At 39.1% G+C, this 26030-nt stretch overlaps 1 protein-coding gene across 1 annotated transcript; it reads left to right on the plus strand.

Moving 5' to 3' along the window:
* The first annotated feature begins 163 nt into the window (after window positions 1-163).
* On the plus strand, window positions 164-25443 carry nampt2 (nicotinamide phosphoribosyltransferase 2). The gene is made up of 11 exons (XM_042406479.1): window positions 164-465; window positions 8927-9062; window positions 9223-9326; window positions 9417-9545; window positions 10675-10833; window positions 13270-13400; window positions 13877-14102; window positions 15800-15919; window positions 19241-19381; window positions 20719-20844; window positions 22376-25443. Exons 1-11 carry the CDS (start codon window positions 418-420, stop codon window positions 22535-22537), a joined length of 1482 nt encoding a protein of 493 aa, XP_042262413.1. The 5' UTR covers window positions 164-417; the 3' UTR covers window positions 22538-25443.
* The last annotated feature ends 587 nt before the right edge of the window (window positions 25444-26030 follow it).

The following is a 26030-nucleotide window of genomic DNA, read 5'->3' on the forward strand; positions in this document are numbered from 1 at the left end:
AGATAGATAGAATTTACATCGACATCAATCTTGTTTTCGAACTCGATAAATACAGAAACCGTGTGTGTTTCCCAGCGTCGGAGTGTTCCTTTAACGTTTTTAAATTATCCAGTGTGCCTGAATGCGGCATGACGTACCAGGTCAGAAAGGCGGTGAGAAGACATGCGCGTGGCCATGCGTACTGAAACCCGCCCCTTTACAACAACCCCCCAACCTACAAAATGAATACTGCTGTGGCTATTTCACCAGCGCCTTAACGCCACAACCTGAGTTGACAAGGGAGGTTAAATCACATTAATTCGACGCACAAGGCTTCTTTTCCCTGCTGCTGCTGTTCCTCCTTGTTAAGTTGTTACGAGGAGACGGAGACTGAAGTTACATTTACCGTTAAGTTACGTTAATTCATTCATCACAACAATGGCAGCACAGGATTTTAATTTCTTGCTTGCGACGGATTCGTATAAGGTGAGTTGACCTGCTCTTCTTGCTTATCTCCTTTTCTGTCCTTTTTCGGGAGTTTGCCTGTTAAATTGAAAGAAATTCAGTTTATTTCGCGAAACAGTTAGCTAACGTTCAGTATTTCCCTACATACCACTGCACACCACAGATATCTTTGCCGTTGCGTTTCTGGTGAAATGAATGCTTCGACTGTGCTACAACAGTGTAATAGATGACGGTATGTAAAAACCGAAACTAAAGTGTAAGCCACCAACAGTAGTTCTATAGCAACGTTACACAATAAGTTATTGTATGTATTCTGTTGTCAGTACGCCCATACTTAGTTAAAATCAGGAGCCCGGGCTACAGAGGGTAGAGTCCATAAAGCCCCAGCCGTAGACATTTATGAAAGTTGAATTCATGGAACCTTATCTGATAGGACTTGGCAGGGGATGAGTAACCATGTATTTTGACTAATGCCAGTGCTTGAGTTTCGGTAACTTACCACCATACTGAAACAAACTATACTTCACATCTTTGCTGAGTAGTGAACACATTTTTTTTTATTTAACAAGCATTCCAAGCTTTCTCTTATGCATCAGTGTTAAATGTGGTTGTTACTCAAACTGCAAAGTTGAATAACTAAAATACTAAGGAATATGAAAAAAACGAAATTATAGCTTTAATTAAGTAATATCTGTTCAAAGAATTAGCAAACAAGACTGCCAGTGTGACCAGACACTGTACAGTATGGTTTTTGATAACTGCTGCTTCAGACACCCGCTGCACTCTCAGGGGCTCAGTCTGGCAGAGGGCTCTAAACGTATCTTGGGAATGTGCTGTTACTAAATGGTGTGGCCACCAGCACAAACTGTGTTGTTAAACTCCAAATATTCTTTTCATGTCAGCAGAGCTGCAAGGGTCAATTTGTTGTCTGCCCAGTGCCCATGTCAGCAAATGTATGACCGCAGGGCCTGCATGGGTGTACACACAGTATGCACCAGTGTGTGTACATGTAAGCGTATGCAGACTTTCAGTGTAGTATAAACAGAATCATGTATAGGTCCATCCTGCTGTCTGTGTCTATGGCTATTTTGGAGTGTATTAGGGCATTCACACTTTAGGGTGTGAGTATTAACATTGTATTCAGTAGGTGCGCAAAAAGAATCAAAGACTTGGCACTGACTATTATATTACATTCACATATATATTGCCCTCATAAACAGTAGTCTTGTTTTATAAGTATAATTCTATACCACAGAATAGAACTCAAAACTGCAGTTACAATAATGGAAGTTTTATTATAGAAATGTCTTAGATAGGCTAATATGGCATTAAATGTTAAAAGTTTTACAAGTCATGTTACAAGTGTTTTTACCACAGGACTGTGACTGAATAATAATCAGAACAGGAAAAAAAAGTTTCAACTTTGTTGTAATAAACTGAAATTGCACTGGGTTTAGGCATTTATCGGTCATCGTGTGTCGAGCTGTGTCTACTTAACTCAGTGCACTATCTCTCAGATCAGAGGAAGGGCAGAGTTATTGGAATATACTAGTTGAACTTTTCATCTGTGGAAACTCCCCAAATGGTATAAATGATTAACACCCACTCAAAACAAATTTTACCAGCCTGATTACATTTTTAAAAATAGGCCAATTGCGTGGAAAACCACCCAGTCTGGGAACATAGACCTGAGAAACCAGTGTTGAAATTTGAAACACTAATTGTCTCAAAGTGCAAACCTCAAGAGAATTACATGACAGTAAAAAGTTACACTTTAGTTTTTCTTTGAGGCCATGGAAGCCCAAGACTTTTCAGTAGTCCCTGGAGTCCATTGTGATGAACCAAGACGTACGTTCTGACGTGCAAGTCATGATGTGACTCATTATGTTGTAATGCATGCCCTCTTTGTCTACCATGCAATTGTAGTTGTGTGTGTCACAGAGCCCAACCCTTCATTGGCTGTTTAGCTTTCAGTTTCATTTCAGTCAATTCGCAACCTAAACCCAGTAGTGAGTCAGTGCACAGCCGGGACAGGGTGTGTAGCATATGCTCAGCTCAGTAGAGTTAAATGTCAAATGTCACTGTTAGATGTCATGCAAAGTTTGCACTGCAGCCAAATGGCAAAGTTCTGGATGATGACCAGCTGGCCTTTTTATTAGCTCCAACAACCCCTGAAAAGCAGTCCATAGCAGCAGCACAGCCAAGAGGATTCCTCCAATGTGTCTGTCATCACAATCACATAATAGAAACTGATTTGGTACATTGTGATGAGCTCATCTAAAAGTCGACAGGGGTGACCAGGTTTACAGCGCAGCATTTTGCTTGATTTAAAAAAAAAAAAAAAAAAAACATTAATGTGTCAAGTCCTTTTGTAAATACTGTAGTACATGACATAACCACCCTTTTTTCTGTATTGATGGTTGATCGAACAATGAAAGCCTTTTCATTAACTCATCTAGAAATTTTAATTTGAATGAGCCTAATATTACTACAACACATACCTAGCATGTTCCTGCAGGGTATTTAAAGGTGACCACATGCACAGCATTAGGCCAGTACTCATATCAAGCAGTTTCCTCCAGGAAATTGGTTTGCAGACATTATTACACACAACATGGCATTACTGCTGCACGTCAAGTTTTTCCTCACACATACCCACCTGAATATGTCTGATTGGGCTGTTTATCTCTACTTCTTTTTGGCTAGACCGCGACAGCGGGGCTAGCCATACAACCACAATTGTCTGTGACTTACTTACTGAGTAGCTGAGTGATGAAGATACACCATTGGTCAGCCGAAGCCAGCTGAGAATGATCCCAGAATGCATTTCACACCAACTGACAGCAATGCAATGAGATAAAGCTGTTGTAATTTTCGCTGTAGTACTGTTAATATATCACTTTATTATTTCTCAGGTAAGACAGTAACCATCTAGATTCCCAATATGTGGTCAGTTAATCCAAATAACACCTATTTGAGAAGAGAGAATCTATGTGCCATTGCCAGTGTAATTTACTGTCAATTTTCGCAAGTCACATGCAATTGATGTCTTTTCAAAATAAAGCACTTATGTGTTCCTGGCAAATAAAATAAAAGCAATATAATGAATACATTTTTGAATGCAAACTTTACACACATGAAACACACTGTACTGGGGTCATTTATAGGGCTGTCGCAGTGAAGGAATTTCCCCTGTGGTGATTCAAGGTGGCTCAAGATGCAGTGTGTCTGGTATTAGCACTTTTTTTGGTGAAAATCAAGGTTTGTTAGTCTGATTGTGTGTCGGCCGAATGGAGCAGCAGTACTTGACAAACAGAAAACACTTTAAATTGTGCTGTGGCAGGAAACAACGTTGGCCTACAGCCGAGTCCCCTTAAACCTGGAATTTATGAATGGAATCTGACTGGATGCAGGACAACAGCACTATATAGTCTACACCCAAAATCTGGTATATTTTGTATTTTAAGTATTTGTAATGTTTTTAATGTGTACAGCACCTTGAGTTACAGCTACTGTATGAAAAGTGCTATACAAATAAATAAACTTAAACTTACATAAAAACAAACATCTTGAAAGTACTGGCTATGTCTGTGTCTGATGGTAACCAGGAGACATACAAATGAAAAGCCCTCTCATGTCATACACGGTCCAGCCACTTTTCTTAAAAATTAATCAGTTAGTTACCAGTTAATGGGTGTCAGTCTGTTGAAAGTAAAATGAACTGAACATGAAATTAAGAACTACAAGACAGCAAATGAAGAGGAAGAGACATCTCCCTTTAATCATAGATGCCCCACCATCTCTGTATAAGTCAGGAGTACATGTGTTGTATGTTGGTGTGTACGTTCTCTAAGTCTAGATTTTATTATTCCTGCTTGTTTAATTGGAGTCTCACAGCACTGATGATGTTGATTATGACTACATGCTTTTTCACTTGAGCACTGACCAAAGGTATACATGTGACTTGGCTGTGTGTTTTGTTTTCTACTGAAATTCTCAGTTGCATAACCAGTGTAATAATTAACAACTCTATCCAGTACAGCACAGCTCTGAGAGCACTGTGAGCTTTTCTTTTCACTACAGAAGCTTCTGAGGAATTCATTGAGGTCTGATATGTCCTCACGCCTTGCTACATACACTTTGGATTTGGTTGGTTAAGAGCAAGCTAATACCATAATCATGTTGTTGTGTGCACACACCTGCTGCCTGCTACTCTTGTTCTTCAGCAGCATTTTGTCTCAGTGATGTGTTCAGGGTCATAAACCTCCTCGATAACCAAGAAGTCCCATTAACCAGTGTTATTTTTTAAAATTTTAGAGTAACACTTTACTTTAAAGGTGCAGTGTGTAGGATTTAGTGGCATCTAGTGGCGAGGTTACAGATTGCAACAAACCATATTGTAATTGTAACTATATTGTTGCTGTTTTATACAGCAACCTCCATAGGAAGAGTTATAATTGTTGACTAATACATTAATAAACATTTACATCTGCCTATAATTACATTATAGTGTGTTGTAAAACATGTATTAAATGTTGGTATACAGCTTATAAATGCTAAATAGAGGGACTTAAAGAAATGCGTTACCAATTCAACATATCAAAAAGCAAATGTAACCAAAAAATCTATTATAATCTATTATAAATTTAATATTCCACTTTTTGTGTACATGTTTTCCAGAACATGAAAGCCTTCCTCTTCTTCAGCCTTCCACAGATGAATTGTTATCAGTCATTTGGTAGCCAATAATCCCAGCAGATGCACATGGTACTATATTTTATGACATCCGTGTTTGCTAACTTTTTGCTTTGGATTTGATGTTGTGACACAGTAGCAGGTGATTACAATGCTGCTCTGCAGCCGAGAGTTTCAGATGTCCAGACCTTTCTATCAACACCTGAACACATCACACAAAGACACAGCGACCTGTGTTTTCTTCCTTTAATTCTGGCAACTTTTAGCACTGTCATGAGCACAGGGGCTTAGCCTCTGGATAAAACTCTAAATGTGAGTATATGGTTGGCTCAGTGCTAATATTTTCCAGCTGAACATGAATGGTATTGTTTGTTAGTGTTAGTAAATGGTTGTTTTCTAGTGGTGTTTACCATCTTTAGGGTTGCTCTGTTTTTTCAGTTATTTCTGTTTTTGTTCAGGTGAATTCTGATGAGTTTTGAAGCCAATAGGAAAACAAAACCAAAAATGATTAAACAATCACCTGTCACATTTCAGGGTGGTAAATGAAAAGTGGCCAGATTTGTAATCAGACAGTGAATCTGTCAAACATTTTTGCCACTGTGGCCAGTAACAATATTTTCTATAGGTCAGAGGAACTGAAAAAAATGAGGTAACCATACCAAATATCAGGTTGAAGAAACAAACGAAGCCACTAAGTAGTATCATACAGTATCTGATTCAGATTATATAATAATGCTCCTCTCTTCATCTGGATCACAAGATATCCGAGGTGAACCTGATTAGCTCAATATTCTATGCATATTTTCTCTCTATCCAGAAGTCATGATCACGCAACAAACTTCATACATTGCCACTGGCTGTCCAACTCAGAGTCCCTGCTGTGTCTCTGTCTTGGGTGTTTTAGGTGGTGTCTTAAGTTAGCGTGTGTGTACTGTATTACTATTAAAGGTAATATACCATGGATATAAATCACACCGGTGTTGGGATGTTTCTGCCAATTTCAAATTTGAGAATTTCACACTCCAGTTCTGGTGTGTGTAGCAGCGCCCATAACACTTCACACAGATGCCCAGTAATTTTACTGGAATTTTTTAAAAAATATTTATTTTCAGGGCATTTTATGCCTGTATTGGACAATGACAGTTGAGAGATGGAAACAAGAGGAGAGAGAGATAGAGAATGACATGCAACAAAGGTCTGCTGCCAGAACCGAAATGCTGACAATGTGGTTATGTGGCATGTGTCTTAGCCAGTAGGCTACTGGGGTATGCCTTTACTGGCATTTTTAAGCATTCTTGCATTTTATCATTTTTTTGAGTGTGAATGTACTATTTTCAGCACTAAGGTACATGGTATAAGTTGTATTAAAATTGTATGACGGGCAAATTTTGGCTTTTTATAAAACAAAATGACTACTACCATGCTAGTGGAAGAAAGCAATGAATAGAAATATGGGCGTGTGTGTACAATATTTATTAACTGTTATTTATTCAAAGGAGTTTCTCTTTTTCAGGAATGCCCTGATCACATTCACACAGTTACACATTCAAATCTGGAAGCTGCCCAGTACAACCATAGGCTGCTCCACTGGATCATTTGGGTTTACTTGGTCAAGTGCACCTCAGTGATGGTAACGAGAGAGGGGCTCCTTCACTTTCCCTACCCAGATTTATCCTGCCAGTCTGGGGGATTGAACCTTCCAGTCACAAGCTCACTTCTCTAACCTTTAGGCCACCACCACCCTATGTGGTAGGGGTATCCCCCACATCATGTTACCTCCATGTTGTACAGACAGATATTTTAGGGCGTTTCCATGGAGTTCTAACTACATTGGTTTTGTGTGACTGGGCACGGCTGTATCTGATTTCATTCAAATGAACTGTGAACATGAGGTGGTTCTCAGTACTACATTCCCCTTTGGTTGCCATGGTTCCCCAGTTCACGATTTAATGTCATCTGTCATACAGTTCACTCAACTATAGGCAGTGAAAACACAATGCTCAAAAATCTCCTCCAGACATGTTTTAAGACATATATGCTGTGAATAATCATTTGTGTCAGATATGTTTTTCGCACAAAAAGTTCAATTAATCAGAATCAGAAATACTTTATTGATCCCTGAGGGGAAATTGGGCCATGTTACAGTTGCTCACATTCTACAACATATATTAATATATTACATGTGTGTGTGTATATATATTTATATATATATATATAAGCATAGAGAAATTCTAAGAAAAATAGAAAATTAGAAATATGCAAGAATGTGTAAATAAGTAATATTAGTTGAAATATACAGTATAAATGCAGTATAAATATACACCAGAGTCAAATTATTACACAAATGATTGTACTATCAGTGTTGAAGAGTTAAAATATAAATTATAAATAAATGATGGGGTTATGGAGCTGCTGACAGGGCTGATCAGAGTGTCTGATGCTCCAAGAGATTGTTACCTAGTTAAACATTCTTAAAATTACTAATCTACTCCTTATCCCTTATGAGAAAATCCAAATCTCTGAATATAGAAATGGTTTCATTTTCAAAAGTTTAACTGCTTGACACAAGATGTTTCTTTTATTTCACTGTAAAGTCCATAGTCACAGTGTACTAGGCTTCATGTTTTTCAGAGAGCGTAGAGAAACATTATCCCTTCATCAGATGAATGTGAAAACAGCCTTCTAGTGTCAAACTCTGCACATATATGCACATATCATTTAGCACAGTGAAGCTTAAACATTCAACTGTAGGAAGAAGACTTGACGTTTTTGAGTGGAGGGGGGCTTTAATATTTATGAATCTAAAAGTAATTAACAATCAGAGTGACTGTTGTATATGTTACAGTACCAGTCAAAAGTTTGGACACACTTACTCATTCAAGTGAATGGGAAGATATGTCCAGACCATTTCACATTGTGTATTTTGATTTCATAAAAACTGTCCTAGAACATTTGTGATACCACTGACATACCAAATGATGGTAACATATTCTGAGAATGAACAATATATGACATGCATGGCTGAGACATGTAGTGACTATGCTAGAAGCCTTAAGATAAAGAGATTATAAACTGTGCAAAAACAACATAGGAGTCAAAGGTTCATAATAATAATCGTAATATCTGTACTCTTTTTTCATACACTTTATTTTGAATGAGTTACCACACTACTTTTCCACCCTCTTCTACTTTTTTTATCTTGCTTAATGTTACATAGAGGATTATTCTTAGCATTGCTTCTAGTAAAGACTGAGCCTATTCTTAGTATTGCTTCCAGTGAAGACAGAGCCTGTTCCTAAGTTTTCCCTCTTTGGTAAGTTGAGTGATTCTGAGTTAGAAGAAGGGTAGAGGAGGGGAAATGCATGGTCAGACACAAGTATGTGGACTGACTGCCTCTTGAAGCTATTTCTCACAGTGATTGACTGGTTGTTGCTGTTGATTATTTAGTTAGTGCTGTAGAAGCCCAAAAAGAGACTCAATGCTTTAAACTGTCATCATTCTTTCCCACTTGAATCCAGGAAACATGTTAACTATACACACAAGCATCACGTTGAGCAGACAATCCTCCGGTTTCCAGCTTATTATCAGTGTGCTTACTAGGGTTTCATTTCATCCTGTTTGGCAATATAAATCTGTTTGGCAATATAAATCTGTTTGGCGTGATAAGATTAGAAAGGGATGACTGAACCCTATAAATAATAAAATTGCATTTTGACATATCTAAGTTACACTCAGTAAGTCTGTGTTTGTAATGTTTGTGCTTGACTTCTGTCTGTTTCTCTTGCAGATCACACACTACAAACAGTATCCTCCCAACATCAGTAAAATCTACTCCTACTTTGAATGCAGACGCAAGAAAGGCTCTCAGTTCAGTGAAGTGGTGTTCTTCGGTCTCCAATATCTGCTAAAGAAGTACCTCACAGGTACGTTCACATCCAACACCATGTCGACACGAAATATAAGATTAACTAAGCTTGTATAGTTAATATACAGCAAATATTTACTGATGACTATTTGATCATAGCTGCTGGGCAGTTCTCTGCATGTGACTGAGGTTCTAGTAGCTTGTTTTCTTCTCTACAGGCCCAGTGATCACAGAGGAGAAGATTCAGGAAGCTAAGCTCTTCTACCAGATGCACTTCAAACAGGCTGTATTTGATGAAGAAGGCTGGAGGAAAGTCCTTGAGGTATAGAGAAAGTTTCCAACTTTCTGTCTAGACAGCATCATCATCTACAGTATATGAAAGCTGAAGTACATGTGCTTGCTTCTGTGTCAGAAACATGATGGCCGTCTTCCTATTCGGATCAAAGCTGTCCCCGAGGGCAGGATCATACCAAGAGGCAACGTGCTCTTCACTGTGGAAAACACTGATCCCAACTTCTACTGGCTCACCAACTACATTGAGGTAAATGAAATCCATAAATGTTCTGGATGAGCAGATTGGAGAGGTCCAAGGGGACATGATGTTGCTTGCAGTGTCACAGGCAAAGAACTACCACTGCAATGAACAATAAGACTAGGACTAAAATCAATTGACAGTATAATAAAGTGTGAGTCTCTTTGAATTGATTTTCTGGTTTTTTAATACATACACCACAAAGAGTACTCCACAGATTAGCATTGCACTCCTATAACATTATCAGACTCAGAATGGATAGTTTTAAAAATCAGATTAAAATTGATGCAACAGAACCACAGATATTGTCCTTTTTATTCCAGGCATACGCTTCCTTGTCAAAACCTGGCGCTGACATTACAATGTAAAATGCAACTAGACTCTATTTACTTGACTGTACAGATTGGAGTGTGATACGCTAGTAGAGGCTAATGTAGACTGTAGCTGCTAGCCTCCAGCAGAGATGAGGAGTGGGCTACAGAGGTCTGCTCCACACCCCCAGATTTGTTTCATTTTCAAACTCATAGTCTTCAGCCCCAACCAATGCTGATTCAAGTGACATCACATGAGGCAGTTTATCAGATTTCACACTTTATACTACTTTTTTCACATATGCAGTTGTACTCCCCAACACCTGTAACAATTTGATATGTAAAATCAACGGAGTTCCCCTTTAATGTTTAGGCTGGCCAATAATAATCATTGGACTCAGGTTGAAGATCGGAGAGATTCCTGGAGTGCCTCCATGTTTATATGCTCTTTTCTCACAGGAAATGGCCTAATATTTACCAAGGATGTCAGTTTTGCACAGTACTGCTGTGGGCATTGTTACATACATACATTTAACTGGAGGTAAGAAAATGCTGTGACAAGATTCTGATTATGCCCTGGTAATCTGTATCTCTACCACCTCATGTACAACTAATCTAAATAGAGACGTGTCCCTCAGGTGAGAGAGGTTTTGACATGACCCACCCTCAATATTGTAGTAGTGATGCTTATCTTCACTGTCCTTTGCTTCAACAGCTGGCCTCTCTCTTCTCTTCTGCCTCTCTTATCAACTGATAACTGTCCTTCTGTCTTACTTCTTTCCACACCCATCCTATTTTTAACCACCTCCTCTTCTTGCTGGCTATAGACTATGCTGGTTCAGATGTGGTATCCCATCACAGTAGCAACCATATCCCGGGAGTTTAAGAAGATCCTGGCCAAACACCTGAAAGCCACTTCAGGGAGCCTGGAAGGCCTGGACCTGAAACTGCATGACTTCGGCTACAGAGGAGTGTCCTCACAAGAGGTCAGGAAGTCTTTCTGTCTGATCATTAGTTTGTAAGAAAAAAGCAGCATTGAGGTTGGTTACCTTTCATATCTAAAACTGTTGGCCTTCTCATTTTATTTCTTTAGCAGCCACCTTGCCTCTTTAAGTTAAGTTAGATAGCATGGGGCGCTATGGGGAGTGACCTATGCACATGATGACCTCATGACCTTAAAATATCTGCTTTGTGCATATGACTGTGCCATGCTGACCTTATCAAATGATGTCCATGATATATTATAGCACTGTTCATATCACCGATTACAGGCAGAGGTCAGATTAACAGAACTCACAGGCTTACATAATAACACATAAAGCTGGAATGTAAATTCACTTATCAATCTCTTGTGCAACTGAACCACGGATTTGGTGAAAGTGTTTCATTGTAATAAGATTCTTAAAAAAATCCCTCCCATTGTGAGTTTGACATTTTTAAGCAGCAGTCTGTTTATGATATCATACAATAGTAAGTGCACTATTTGTATAGTAGAGCTGTTCAGTACACGAAAGAACACACTTTAACAGCCAATACTCAAGCTGAACTGAGTGTACTGAATTATCTGTGTCAGTCAGTAGCTTTTTGCATTGGAGCTCCACTCACTGGTGACTGGAAACGCCACGGTCAGCTAAGTTTAAAAATCCCCTCTAGACATGTAAAAAAATCCTCTGCCTTGAATGATCATTTGTTTAATACAGTTTTCACCTCTCATTCAGCCATTCACACACACATACTCACACACTGATGGAAGCCAGTCAAGTCAAGTAAAGTCAGTTTTATTTGTATAGCCCAATATCATAAATTTGCCTCAGGGGGCTTTACTGTCTGTACAGACATACAACATCCTCTGTCCTTAAACCTTCAAGTCGAATCAGGAAAAACTCCCTAGAAAACCTCTCTAAAGGGGAACCACAGGAAGAGCAACAGAGGAGGAATCCCTCTCCCAGGACAGACAGATATACAGAATAGAACACAAATTACAGAATACAGCATTTAACAGGGTAACAAAATTATAATGGATTTATAATATATGTGAAGAATGCGATGAAGAGGATGCTGAGCAGTTTCCAGGTGCCACCAGAACAGAATAGTCACACGACCTCCATCACCATGGAGAACTGGGAGGAGGACGGACTACACATGCACACATGGGAGACTCATATCACACCGTTCACATACACGAGAGAAGAGACAAGAAAAGACATTATTCTCACAGGAGACAGAGAAGGATAAAGATTTCATTCAAAGAGAGAGAGACATGAGGTGAGGCTGAACCCCTGCAGGACGGGGGAACCAGATAGAAAACCTCAGGAAATGGCACCGACAGCCAGGGAAGCAGAGCAGTTCCAGGATGGTCCAGCAAGAGATGCCTGAGAGCCGAGGAGGACAGGAGGAGAAAGAGGGACATTGAGAAAAGGGGCACACAGCTCTGACACTTAAGTGCTTGAGGAACAAACAGAGCTACCATGCAGCACACTGGCCCGACCATCTGCAGCAATTGGGGTGTAGTGTCTATATATTTTTGACAGTGACAGTGGTGAAACAACCCAACAACTGTGACATGACCTTTTTCAAGCAATAACAGAGTTCCACCCACTTCAAACCAATGAGAAAAGCAAGGACAAAAACACAAAAACAGAAATCTCCCATTGTGAAATAACCAAAACTATTTGGCAGAGTATTTTTGTGTTCATGTAGGAATCCATCACTCAGAATAAGAAGCTGATTAGGAAACATTTTCACAAGATGTCTCCTACTTCACTGAAAAGTCCCTTCACAATGTATGCACACTGTATCACACATGATGTCACAAAATCATGCTTGTACATCCATGTTTTAAACTCAGATTCATGGTGGGCACAGAGAAATGTTCCCCCTCCAGCTCATACATGTGAAAACAGCCTTGTGTCAATCTCTGTGTGTCGTCATTCTGCACAGTGAAGCGTAAACATGCAACCAAAGGAACAGGAAGCAAAATAGGTGTTTGACTGGAGGGGAACTTACCATCCAGGACTATATCATTCACAAGATGTGTTGAGGGATAAATTTACTGGTTCGAAGAAAATCTCAGTTATTTTGGAGGCATAAAATAATGATGTCAGGCAGATTGATTGATTTGGCTTTGATTTGATTGATAAAGTATTTAAAAAAGGGGGGGGGGCTATATATTGTTATTTTAACATGTTTGAAATAAAAATAATCTTATCTAATCGGTGATGTGATCAAACACCTCAATGAGTTTTTTTGTTTGTTTGTTTTTTGTTTTTGTTGTATTTTTATTAAGCAGTGGTTAGCTTGGCAAAAAATGATAATGAACTACATTGTGTGTGACCATGACTCCTTGAACTGAACTGAACTGAAGTGAATGAATTGTTTTGAATCAGCTAAGTGAGTGCTAATTTTCTACTTTTGCTCTCCAGTCTGCAGCTCTAGGTGGAGCCGCTCATCTGGTTAACTTCTGCAGTACAGACACAGTAGCTGGGTTGTTAATGGCTCAGAGATACTATGGCTGCCCGATGGCTGGTTTCTCAATCCCAGCAGCAGAGCATAGGTACTACACACACACACACACACACACATCAGGGATGAGACTATGCACATAAATAAATGTGTTGTGTTTGCCAATATCATAACTGATTACAAAAAGATCCTGCTTGTGACTTTTTATGTAGATGAAATGTCACTAATATGACTACAGACAAAGTGATAAATGTGTTTCATACTGTAGCCTGCTGATCTCACAGTGCACTCCTTTCTCCAGAGTAAATGAACATGTCTCTGTTCAAAAACACTGATATGTAGTGTCTTTCACAGTTTAATTTTACCATAACATGCCCTAGGTTAATATGCAAATGCACGTGTTTCAAGCTACACATGTACATCTGACAGTCCAGTGTAACCAGTTTGATGGTTTACCTTCACAGGAATGTAAAGAACATATGTTTGAGTGTGTACAATTTAGCTGAGTATTTGCACAAACCATTCTGAATATCTATAGACTGTTGATTATTCCTTCCTGTCATCCAGCACCATCATATCCTGGGGGAAGAGCAGAGAGAAGGATGCATTTGAGCGAGTCCTTGACCAGTTCTCCTCTGGACCAGTCTCAGTGGTCAGTGACAGCTATGATATCTTCAATGCCTGCAAACACATCTGGGGAGACAAGCTGAAGGAGCGAGTCATGGAGCGCAGCCAGGACTCCTGTCTGGTTATCCGGCCGGACTCTGGAGACCCCGCAGAGACGCTTATTGAGGTAAATAACAGGGCTGGATTAGACAATGTGGGGCAACAGAAATAAACACGTCTGAGGTCATTTTATGTTTGCGTTAGTGTGATTTCAGACTCAGCTTTGTACTTAAGTAACATTGTACTTTTAACTTCTTGAACTTTTTTTAGACAAGCCTATAGGATAAACTTTCAAAGTCACACTTATTGGAACTCTATATACTTCCATATAGTTTAAGCTAGAAATTTTGTTAAAACTGTTTTTTCAACTTATTTTTCAGTTTTTTAGAAGTTAAAAAAGTTTTCACTCAGTGATGGGTCTGCTTTGCATCAGCATAGCAGTGACAACAACACAATATAGACACTACTTCAGTTCTTCATACAGGAAGAAAAAGACTTTTTTAACTCCACTCCCTCAGGTTACACTCTTTGTACGCAAATTAAACATAAAAATGTTCAACTGAGTCTCCTTTCTCTCAAACTAAGCAGTAAGACATAGGGCTGGGTGGTTAATCAAATTTTATTTTCAATTATTATTTTGGCTTCCAGTGATTATGAAAACAAGATAATGGAGATAAAATGATAATTGTGCTGCATTCCATCTCACAGTGATGCTCTGGTTTTGTCTTGTGTTATAAATCCAGCACATTGTGTGTCAGAGCAGCCAGACAGCACAGTGACAGACAGACAGACAGACAGGAAGAGCAGAGCTCTTCTTCACAGCATGAATGTGTCAAATGTTGAGTGCTGGAAACAGACTTATTTAGACATCTAGGCTGGAGTGCACAGACTACTGTGTTTTAGTTTCAGACAGACTTTGGTTGCTATTATTTTAGATATTAGGATGCTTTGCTCTGTGTAATGATCTTTCCTTTCATCCAGCTGCTCAGCGCCATGTGTTCTGTCTGCAGTCTGTTATTGTGCACATTTACTTGTAAAAAGCTGATTAGAAACCTGGTTACACTTACACATGGCAGAGAAATGGGTGTTCTCCAGGTAGTAAATCTACCTGTGGAAACCTGGTTTCTCTAATCCCAAACTTCCATCACAGAAAGCAGCTTTCTCTTTCATATGACAGTTAAGAAATCAACTTTCTGGAGAAAACCGACTGTATCCTGCTTACTCAGGTGCATGTAAACACACTGCAGGATAATATATAAGTCCAACTGATTCGGACATTTGCATTCATACATACAGCTCCTCTGGATAATGTCTGGAAAATTGCAATTAAAGTTGCAGTGCATATGTGAAAGGGGCTTAAGGCAAATCTCCAAAGTCCACTGGATATCGTGTTTTGCGTCACCCAGCAACTTCTGCCAGCAAATGAGTGGGGAGCTCTGAGTGAAGGGAACATGGAGGGAAGTTAAACATTGCTCATTTGCATATACTACCCACATTGCAATGATACAATTCTGGCTGAAAATTGGCAAAGTTTCCTTTAACTAGTGTTTAACTAAGTATTTATTTATTAACTAAGTATTGACTGTTAGTGGGTCTGTTAGTCCCACAAATTCCTCTGTTATGAAACGTATAAAAAAGTGTCTTTTAACTTAATTTCTGGATTTTTTTATTCTTTTTGGCTCTCCTTTGTATTGATTAATAGTAAATGATTTAATGTAGACTAACTGACATTATGAGATGTTCAGATGGCACCAATTTATCATGACTGATATGTTAAGTTATAATATAAAAAAATATATAATAGAAATTCCACGTGTCTTCCAGGTCATCAAGATTTTGGAGGAGTGTTTTGGCTGTTCTCTGAACTCTATGGGATACAAGGTGCTGCCTTCTTACCTGCGAATTATTCAAGGAGACGGCATTGACATCAGCTCAGTGGATGAGGTAAGAAACAGTTTAGTTGTTGTAGCAGACGGTGTTATCTAGACTAGCCTTTATACATCTTATTTAGCATATTCTATTTTTGTTTTCCTGTGATCATTACTTCAGCTTTTACAAATGCCTTCAGTCTGTTCTTTTGTCACTAAAACAATGGCTGGATTCTTGACCGACCAAAATTATAGGGAAATTAAAGCCCCTATTGTGTGTGTAAGACTCCCAATGGTACTATAAAAATAGCAAAAATATATTCATAGGCGAAGAGATAAAAATGAGTTTTAAGAAGTTATTTAAAAGAAGATAGTTACGGTTAGTCTGAGCTCCTCAGGCAAGGAATTCCAGGGTTTAGGTGCCTTGACAGCAAAGGCACAGTCCCCACTAGTCTTAAAGTCCAACTGAAATTAAACTGCCTTTTTTGTTTTCTACAGCAGTTTTCTACAACATATCTGCTCTGCAAATCACTTGTCCTGTGATCCTTGAGAAATAAATCAAACCAAAGGGAGAAATATATATTTTAAATTCTTTGATTTACCGTTCCATTATCCCCTTAAGTAGCTGGAGTCCTTATTTCAGTACATTAAATCTTGAATAAAGAAGTAGCTTGGCATTCTATTGTAGGCAGAGCAGATGGTCACACTGAGCCTGATTGCATCCTGCTACACAACACGAGCCACAGACTCTGAACAACAACCAACATTAGCTTTCCTGCTAACATCTCTTTCTTATCTACCTTACAAACATGAACACACATCTTGTCCTGCACCTTAACTTGTTGAATGAGCCACCAGACAAATGTCAGTTAGCAGCTAGATAGCTAATGAACTGCTCAGCTGCAGCACATTAAACGGCATGTAAACACACCTGCAAATGTCACTTCGGACCCGTTACATGCTGGTTTGGTCATTGCTCTTCAAAATCCCTGTTAGCAAAATACTGTCTATCCATGACTTGTAGCCAGAACAGTTTGTTTACTTTGTCTCCGTTCAGTACGGTGTAACATTGGTAGCCTGCCAGCTAATCTCAATCAAACAAGCCTACAAAACGCACCCCCAGCTGGCTAAGACAAAAAGGAGCATTTCTGGTATTTCCCCAAAGCAAGAGCAGATCTACAAGGACTGCCCCTCCTACTGTAGGACTGGACCACCCAGCTACCCCCCCAGCTTTCCACCTCCTAAAACTGTCATTTTAAAATATCGTATTTCTCGATCACCACTGTTCTTAAGCTGTCCAAAGTGGGAAAAGAAACAAGAAATAGAAAGAAAATTCATAATTCATAATGCCCACTTAGGCACCTGAAAACTGTTGGTGCGGCACTGCACCAAACATGCACAGATGCACTCAGTCACAGTAAGTCACTGTCAGTCCACAAGTAACACACTCAGCAGCTGAGAGCATTCTGCTGCATCTGTAGGTGAAGTCAGAGCTTCACTGTTTGAAATGTTAGTAAAATCAAGTCAGTAATGACTGTAACTCCTGTATGACAAACCACATTCAATAATTAGATCTTATTCAAAGTTATGTTAGCCAAAAAGTTAAGTTGCTTGCTACAAAGGAACTAGTATGGTTCTAATAGTGCTAGTATCCCATTTTTTTGAATAAGTTGAGTTCATCACTTGTTGTAAAATGAAACAGCCTGTGCGGTTAACTGAGTCCTTATCTTATTAAATATCAAAGAGCTGCAGGTGCGTCATTGCAGTACATTATGTCTGAGTATGACATTTAGGGAATGTGGAGCTTGACAGTTCATTCATAGGAATTTAGTAAAGGTCTGGTGAGGACTTCAACATTAAAACTGCAGTGCTTATTATAAATTGATTACATATTAAATATATAAATATATTTAAAACAGTCCTACATGTTGATGTGAGCACATGAGTCTGCACATAAAGGTTGCATCCTTGACTAACAGACTGGAACTATATTTTAGCCATTATCCAAATATCACTGATTTTAGTTCACTGTATTAACCACATGCTCCTACAATAAAAACATAGATTTTGTGGTAAAAAATCATTGATAAAATGTGAAAAGAACTGAGTGAGAAAGATGAGACAGAAGTAGAATGAGAGAGGAACAGAAATAGAAACCAGTTGGGAGAGATAAAGACTGGGAGACACTCTGGATGACAAACTCTTGCATCAGTTTAAGCTGGACTGTGTGGTTTGTTTTCTTTCCGTGTATAAAAAGTTCCAGAACAAAAACACACTCAGTAAAATAGTTACTGGCCATTGTCTGTTGCCATTTACCTGAAGAAATGTGTATATTTTCTGAGGGATCCCTTCCCACCACCCAGCCATGCCATCCTGCCAAATCTTCTTGCCACCCCTTTGCCACAATGTGTAAAATTTTCTAGATCCACCACTGCCCTAAAGACTTTTTTTCTTCATTCTAGTAATACAAAAATATTAACAATACATTTAAAAAATACTACCCAGTTATCTGGATTGTGAAATTTATGGTACTAAAATTGCTGTGCTCCAACAGACACTTATAACAAACAGTTTGAACAATAATAAAATGCTGACCTTTGTTTTCATTTCCAAGTAATGATAATTCCATTGAACTGTTGACAAGTCAAAACCTGTATGCTCACTTATGTGAAACTGCGACTGACAATGTCACTGTATGCTCAGATCTCAGCATAGAAGCTGATGGGTAATTGTGTGTACACAGAAAGCATGTATCATGTGTGTCTGATGGAACAGATACATTTCTATTTACATATGGCTCGTCTCTGGCTCTGAGCGCTTCCAAAATGCAACTGACCTACACTCAACAGTGTGCCTGAATGCCTCCTGTGTAGACACAAAAACGGAGCACTCGCTGCTGCTGCTGCTGCTCTGTTAACAGACTGCTCGTGCTACACCTCTTATGTAGACGCAGAATAGGAATGATGGTCCAAAGACCCAGGGTGTATTTATATTTGTATTTGATGATGAATTAAAGGGTTTGCACAGTCATGCCGAATGCTCTGATGAAGGCCACTATGTTCACATATTAGAAAGTGTATTTGTCATGGTCAAAAAATGAGTAAAATCAATATTTGTTTATTTTATAATGCCAGCCTTACCCTTCAAAGAACAGATGGTGTTGTGTCTTTACCACAAGACAGTTACACCTTCACTGTCTTACCTCAGAATAGTTATAATTAAAGTTGTTTTTAATGAAATATGCTATGAAATGCTCATACTGTATGTTTATTCCTTTTTTTTTCCATTCTTGCACCGCCAGGTGATAAGCAATTAAGTCTGCTTCGCCTCAACATAAAATATAAGTCACGATGATGTCATGCTGTGTTTGAAATATTACTTTCTTTGTTTTCTGTAGATTCTGCAGAAGCTGAGTGATGAAGGCTGGAGTGCTGAGAATGTTTTCTTTGGTTGTGGCAGTGCTTTGCTTCAGAAACTCAACAGAGATACACTAAGCTGTGCCTTCAAGTGCAGCTATGTGGAGACTAACGGCAAGGGGGTGAGTGGATGCTGTGACATTGCATTGCCTTATGTAAGAGATTTTCAAATTTCATTAACTGACATGATTATAGTAAATACAACATTCATGGACTAAATGAAGGGTGCAACTTGTCCTATAACCTGGGTCCTGCTTTTCTAGTTTTACAGATTTCTCAAGGACTCCATGCACCTTTAAAACAGAGTCAATCAGGACAGGCAGCATGAGCAGTGTGACAATCAGACAGGTCTAAAGCAGCTATAATCTATATTTTCATGATAACAGTGAATGAAATGACAATTATTATGAGAATTATCAGCGACTCAGCTTTACGGAGCTTTATAGCACGTTTCAGCTCATTGTTTAGCCGTCCGTTTGCAACTTTTCAGCTTTTGTTCACTCTTACCACTCTCATAACGCCATTTTCAGCCACAACAGGCAAACCTCTAAAAACTTACTGTACACTGTACAGTGTAGCTAGCGAGCCAGTGATTAGCCCTGATACAGGACACGTTTGTATTGTTTTAGTTGTATGTGTAGCTGTTAACTCATCAGTTGGACATCCTTGGAAACAATGTGATCCTATTCTTGAACTCTTATACAGCTAACTTGGTTCTGTGTAGTAGTATAATTGATTGTTAATCCTGGGTGAAGTTGTCTTGAATAACCATGATCATCAGCTAGGTATGCACTTTCGCACACTTTTCGTAGATTTGGTCTTGAGTCAACCTTTGCAGGGCGATGTCCTGATTCAAATTTGACCCCTCATACTTCATGTTATTGTGCAAACACACAGTTTTGTAATGCAATGGATGACAATAATGGATATATTGCACAAATTCACCTTTGTCTTAATTCCAAATAAGTGATTTCGTAATTGCATCAACTTAGCATTTGTTTTAAGCCTGTCGTTGGACTGCTCATGTTGCTGCTGTGTTCCTCAAATCTCAGAAATGAATGACTCAAATGTTGTTGGAAACTATAAAATCAGGACCCACGGAGCAAAAAACAACAAACCTTCCCTTTGTGACAAACTATGTGTCAGCTGTAAAGCTACTGTATTTTACTTGTTACTTGCCTGTGTGTGGCTCTGTTATACAGATCTACTGGGCTAAAAAACACTAATACCTATCACACTTACAGCATGAAAACCATGACTTTCATTAAAGTAATTGTTAAATCTGTAATAAGACATGTTGATAAAAACATTCTATGACCAGACATGCTTTTTTGTCTTAATCATGGGATACAGTAATCTTCACAGAACCTGGTTTTCAATGTGCTCATGGGATGTGAGCATGTCAAAAGCATTTTGTTAAAATTTCTTTCAACTATTTTTTTTGTACATCTTTTTCCAGATGGATGTCTACAAGCAACCAGTGACCGACCCATCTAAGAGGTCAAAGAAGGGTCGATTATCACTGAGGAGAAACTCTGATGGTTTCATAGAGACAGTAGAGAAAGGGGCAGGCAAGCCTGAGGAGGTGGGTCTCAGCTTTCATTTTAAAGAGTCAATAAATAGCAGGCTGAAAAGCAGGAGTTCACTGCACCTCTGATCACACCCAACATCACTGATGGGTGTAGTCAAGATTTCAGTTCTGTATAGTCCAGTATCCAATCCTATTAAAAGTTTGTCAGTGATAACCACAATCTGATTTCATGCTGCACACTAGGCTTGGGCGGTATCAAGGTAGTACATATACCAGGGTATCTAGAAATCCCAAAGGTTTCAATACTGTCAAAAATACAGACACTCTTCTTTCTATTAAACTGATACAGAGATGCTGTATTGAGGTGATGTATTGCAGTGCACAGCACGCACCACCAGAGGTCAGTCTCTACTGGAGGAACAGGCAGCTGAGCTGAGAAAGATGGCAACTGTGAATGGCATGGAATCATGAAAATATTTCCACATAAAACTTTATCATGAGATGACTTCTTCCAGCTACAAAAGCAGTCTATTAGCCACATGGTTTTATTCAACTGTCAGTCTGCCACCACCACCCGCACATTGTCTCTATTCAGCCCACTGATGTGTTGGTATCCGCCGCGGCAACAAGTGCCATCAGGTCCTCCAGCAAGAATCTATGGAAAAAGGGCGCTTATTTCCTATGTATTCATTATTCTATGGGCCATAAGTATTTACACCTAGGTAGACTTGTCGAAGTAGGCTTTTTGCATATTAGACACACAGCCCCAGTGAAATGTCAGGAATATATGAAGAAAAAGGTAACGCCCAAACCTACAGCACACAGCGAGAGTATTTTTCCACACAACAGCAGGACACAGTTAAGTTGGTTAACTTGGTGAGGAGTTGGAGATGTGCAGCCTGTCGCCTGCAGCTCTTCCACTAACAGCTCTCTGTGACTGCTCCTGACTTTTCCATTACTCTGTGAAATATTGAAACAGATCCACTGCCAAAAATGACCAAAATGACAGTTGTTTTGCTTTTTCTTGATGAACGATTGCATTCAGTTCTAATCTCTGTGACAAATAAATTGTGTTTCCTGTGACTGCTTCACAATAAAAGTCACATCGTGTCTTGCCAGTTGAATGATTTTAATATGAAGCAGCAGTAATAGGATATTGCTGGGTTTGCATTAGCAGTAACTTAATACAGCTCTGATACAGTGCACAGAGGGTGAACAGTGAAGAGTGAGGATGATATCAATGAGATCAAATTGTGCTGGATAACATTATAGGTAATCTGAATCCCATGTAGGAATGGCGGACTCTGCCACTAACAATAAACAATAAACTACTATATGAGAGACAATCACTGATTGTAAATACACTGAATTGCTGTTACACAAAAAAATGCAATCTTTGACACAAAAAACTTTTTTACAATGAGGTTTGATTTCATGAAAATCTTTTTTTAACTTAAAACTCTAACTGAAAAGAAGTTTTCCTATTTTTGTGCCCTCAATTCTTGACTCACATATTAATTACAGCTTGAATGAGTTTGATGCTTGCTTAATAAACCTCATCCTTTGTGTGCTCTGCATACGTCAGGATCTGCTGGTGACGGTGTTTGAGAATGGCAGCTTGCTGCAGGAGTACTCCCTGGAGGAGATCAGGAAGAACGCTCGGCTGCGGGACAAGGAGATGAACCCCACCCTGCACAACCACAAAGAGGAGCTGCTGCACAATCACATCATCAACGGGATTCATTAGATCAGACACAAAGCCTCTCGCTGTGCACGTGATACTTCAGTGTTTAACAGGGTGCATTGGTTTCCTCTGTAGAGGGAATGAAGACTGCAGTGTTTTAGAGAGTCACTCATCACAGTAACAACTTGACATGTTGAAGGGCCCCCACACCCCCCACTTTATCCTGAGGAGGCCAATGATGAAATTGTTTTCAGGTAGATCAGCTTCTTTCACTTTCTGTTGTGGCCAGCACACAGTGCTCCTCTCTATATATCTATATCTGAGGCTGTGTGAGCACACAGTTACACTGCCCTCCAATGGCCACGACCACCACAACTGAAGCTCAGGGTCAAATATCATAAGCTATGGTAGTTTTTTCTTCTTTCATTTATGGATTTAAAGATACGTCCCTGAGTATAGGGTTGCTACAGAACACTAAAATAGACATGGGGTGTGTATCTTTAAAGAAGGCAGATATTTTCATAACATATGCAGTATCTTTACATCTGAGCGTTTTCAGGCCAAACATGACCGATGCTTCCATTTGTTTTAGCTTTTTGTTTTACTGGTAGAGTAGAAAAGTGTTTGAAGCAGCATTTTAGACCACAAGGCTCTAAAATCTACTATAACTCAATATGAATAGTAATAGTTTTGATTATAGTGCCACATCAACAGGTGTGGGCAACACTGTGTGTTTGATATACAATATTTAATTTAAGGTCAGTGTCAGCTCCACATATCAGCAGAGCTCCAGCCATACTTTCTGCTTGGTTTTTTAACAGGTTACCAGTCACATAGAATCCACAACAGCTTACTTTTAAGATCCAGCCTCAAACAAACACAGTAGACTGTAGATCACATCAGATTGTAGACATGAAAGAGGAGCACAAACCCTGTATAGTATATAAATGAGGATATCACAACACTGTGCAGATTATGCTGCACTGCCACAGTTTGATGACTTCTGATGCCAGCGGCCCACAAAGCACACTCCATTTCATCATCAGGTCTTCTGAAAAATTCTGCCGGTGTCTAAATTGTTAGTCTAATTCACTGGTTCCCATCTTTTTTGGCTTGTGACCATTTAAAGTGAAGCAGTCTGTACTTGTGACCCATCACCACATGTTCTATGTGTTTATGAGCTGTGAGCAGTTCAACCAAAGAGTCATTTTAAATTTTGGATTAAGTTTTGTGACAGTTTTAGAGGTCTGAGTGGGTATTTGGCCTAATTCAGTTTCCATAAATATGAGCAAAAGGTGACTTTACAGTGTTCTCAACAGAGACGTATGGTGCTAAATACACACTTTCATTTTCTATCATTTAAACAATTGCCAATTTTGCCAAAGGCATAAGTATTTGTTCCTCCTCAAGAATAACATTATTAAGGATGATTATTATAACTGTTATTCTAATTTGACAAATCCGGTATCCTGAAATGCTGAAAGCTGCAGTGAAAACAAAGGTATCTGTAGTAAATAGCAGACTCCACACTATGTGTTGTAGGTGCTAGTTAGCTTTTATGAGCTTTGAATTGTTTCCATTTAAACAGTGGCGCTACTGTAAAGATGTACATTAGAGGCACATTGCACTACTCTCCCATCTGCCTGCACAGACTGTATGCGGCCTCTGTTAGTAAAGGCAAAATGTAACCATAATCTGCCATGGATTGCGATGAAGTTCAGATTTTGTCAAAATGTAAGATTTTAATCCCCTGAAACAAATTAATTTGATTATTGAGAATTAGATTTTCATAATCGGATTTTGAATATTTTAGTAAATAATATAACAATATTGATATTTAGACTGCATTGATATTCATTTCAATTACAAAAATTCAGTGTGAGAAATAATGTCAGTGATTTCAACAGCAAGAATGGAGCTGTTGTTTTAAACCAAAAGAAAACAATCACTCAAACTGAAGAATATTAAGATCATTTATTTGAAAAGTAAAAGTAGATTTTTTTTTCATTGTCTTTAAAATTTTATATTTACAGTTTGAAACAATATAGATTATAGATGCACCAGCTACTGAAGCAGATGAATGCAAACCAGAAAACAGCATTGGCAGTAATAAACAGCCAACTTCAACAATTGAAGAGAAATTGGCAGTCATTTCGGAACGTCTGGACAGCCAACCAGCAAGGTCTATCATTGCATAGTTCCTGTGTTTTCAAGACATGTCTCTGATCTAACACTCAGCAAGAGAGAAGCAGGATATCAGCTGAAAGGGCCACAAAATTTGGATTTTACCTAACTTTACTAGAGGGGTGGAGATGCAGCGCCAAAAATTTAGGGAGTGCAAGAGAAGGCTCAATGAGTGAGGCGTGAAATTTGCTCTTGTGTACTCGGCCACTCTCAAGTCTTCCCAGATAAGGAATGGATCAGAGCAGTTGTTCAATGACCCGAAAAAGGCCCTGGACTTTATCAATAAGCTGTGACTACCGGCTGGTAACTGGTAACTAGCATGCCGGGGCTAGCAACCCGCTGGATCAGCTACGGGCTTGGCTGGTCATTAGCTTCAGAGTCTAGCAGTGTGTTGCTGCTATCCAGAGACTTCCATCCCTGCATTGTTATCCACTATCAACTCTTCTTTGATTCTCAAAATAAATTGGTCTAAATGTGAAGCTTTTGCCCTAACAGCATACTGTCCCAAAACCTTATTCCAACCAGGGAACTTTAGATGGTCGGATCAGGGTATTGGGTACCTTGGGGTCCTATTCCCACCCAACCTGTCAGACAAGTATAGAACCCTTACTTGAGAAATTTAAACTAGACACAGAAAGATGGGAACCTCTTCATCTCTCTCTGTGGGTAAAGGTTAATGTATTAAAGATGAATGTAGTCCCCAACTTCATCTACATTTTACAATCACTGTCAGTGACAGTCCCAGTGAAGTATTTCCACATGTTTAATCAGCTGTGTGGCCTTTTTCTTTGAAATGGTAAATTAGCTAGGGTGCGCCGTAAAAAACCTCAAAACAGGATGGATCAGGGAGGCTAAGGGATACTGAACCTACTTCTGTACCATTATGCCTTTTGCCTACAGCACTTGGCACAGGGGTCTCTCCCTCCAGAGTGGACACCCCCATGGTTCAGTGTAAAAGCACACTCTTGCTCTTCCCTTGGTTGCCTACCTTTCTGCCTCTCTACCTTCAAGTGCTCAGTCTCATCCTGCACTGTCATGCCTTATGGGAGTTTGGAAGAAGACTGTAAAGATCCTCAATTTGGACCCCTTCCTTAACACAACGTCTAGTATATAGTACAGTCCCTGCCCACGTATTGGTAAATCTTCCTTCTATTGGAAATTGGTTGCAGAAGGGCATTGTAGTGCTCAGTGACCTTTTACATAGAGCAGGAGCTCAAATCCTTCCAACAACTTACAGGCCAAATTTAAGTTGCACAAACAACAATACTAGTGGTATGTGTAAATTCATGGTTTGCTGAAATTAACTTTTGCATTTGTTTATTTCTGTTGGGGGACCCATCCACCCTGAAAGACACAATACCCTTTATCTATA

The sequence above is a fragment of the Thunnus maccoyii genome, chromosome 3, assembly GCF_910596095.1.
Source record: "Thunnus maccoyii chromosome 3, fThuMac1.1, whole genome shotgun sequence".
Taxonomy (NCBI): Eukaryota; Metazoa; Chordata; class Actinopteri; order Scombriformes; family Scombridae; genus Thunnus; species Thunnus maccoyii.

Bases quoted from the DNA above. Each gene is read 5' to 3' on its own strand.
- nampt2 (XM_042406479.1), top strand. From the start codon at position 418: ATGGCAGCACAGGATTTTAATTTCTTGCTTGCGACGGATTCGTATAAG. The intron at 10,834-13,269 runs GTCAGGAAGTCT...TTTGCTCTCCAG, and splicing joins GAGGAGTGTCCTCACAAGAG to TCTGCAGCTCTAGGTGGAGC. The intron at 15,920-19,240 runs GTAAGAAACAGT...TGTTTTCTGTAG, and splicing joins ACATCAGCTCAGTGGATGAG to ATTCTGCAGAAGCTGAGTGA.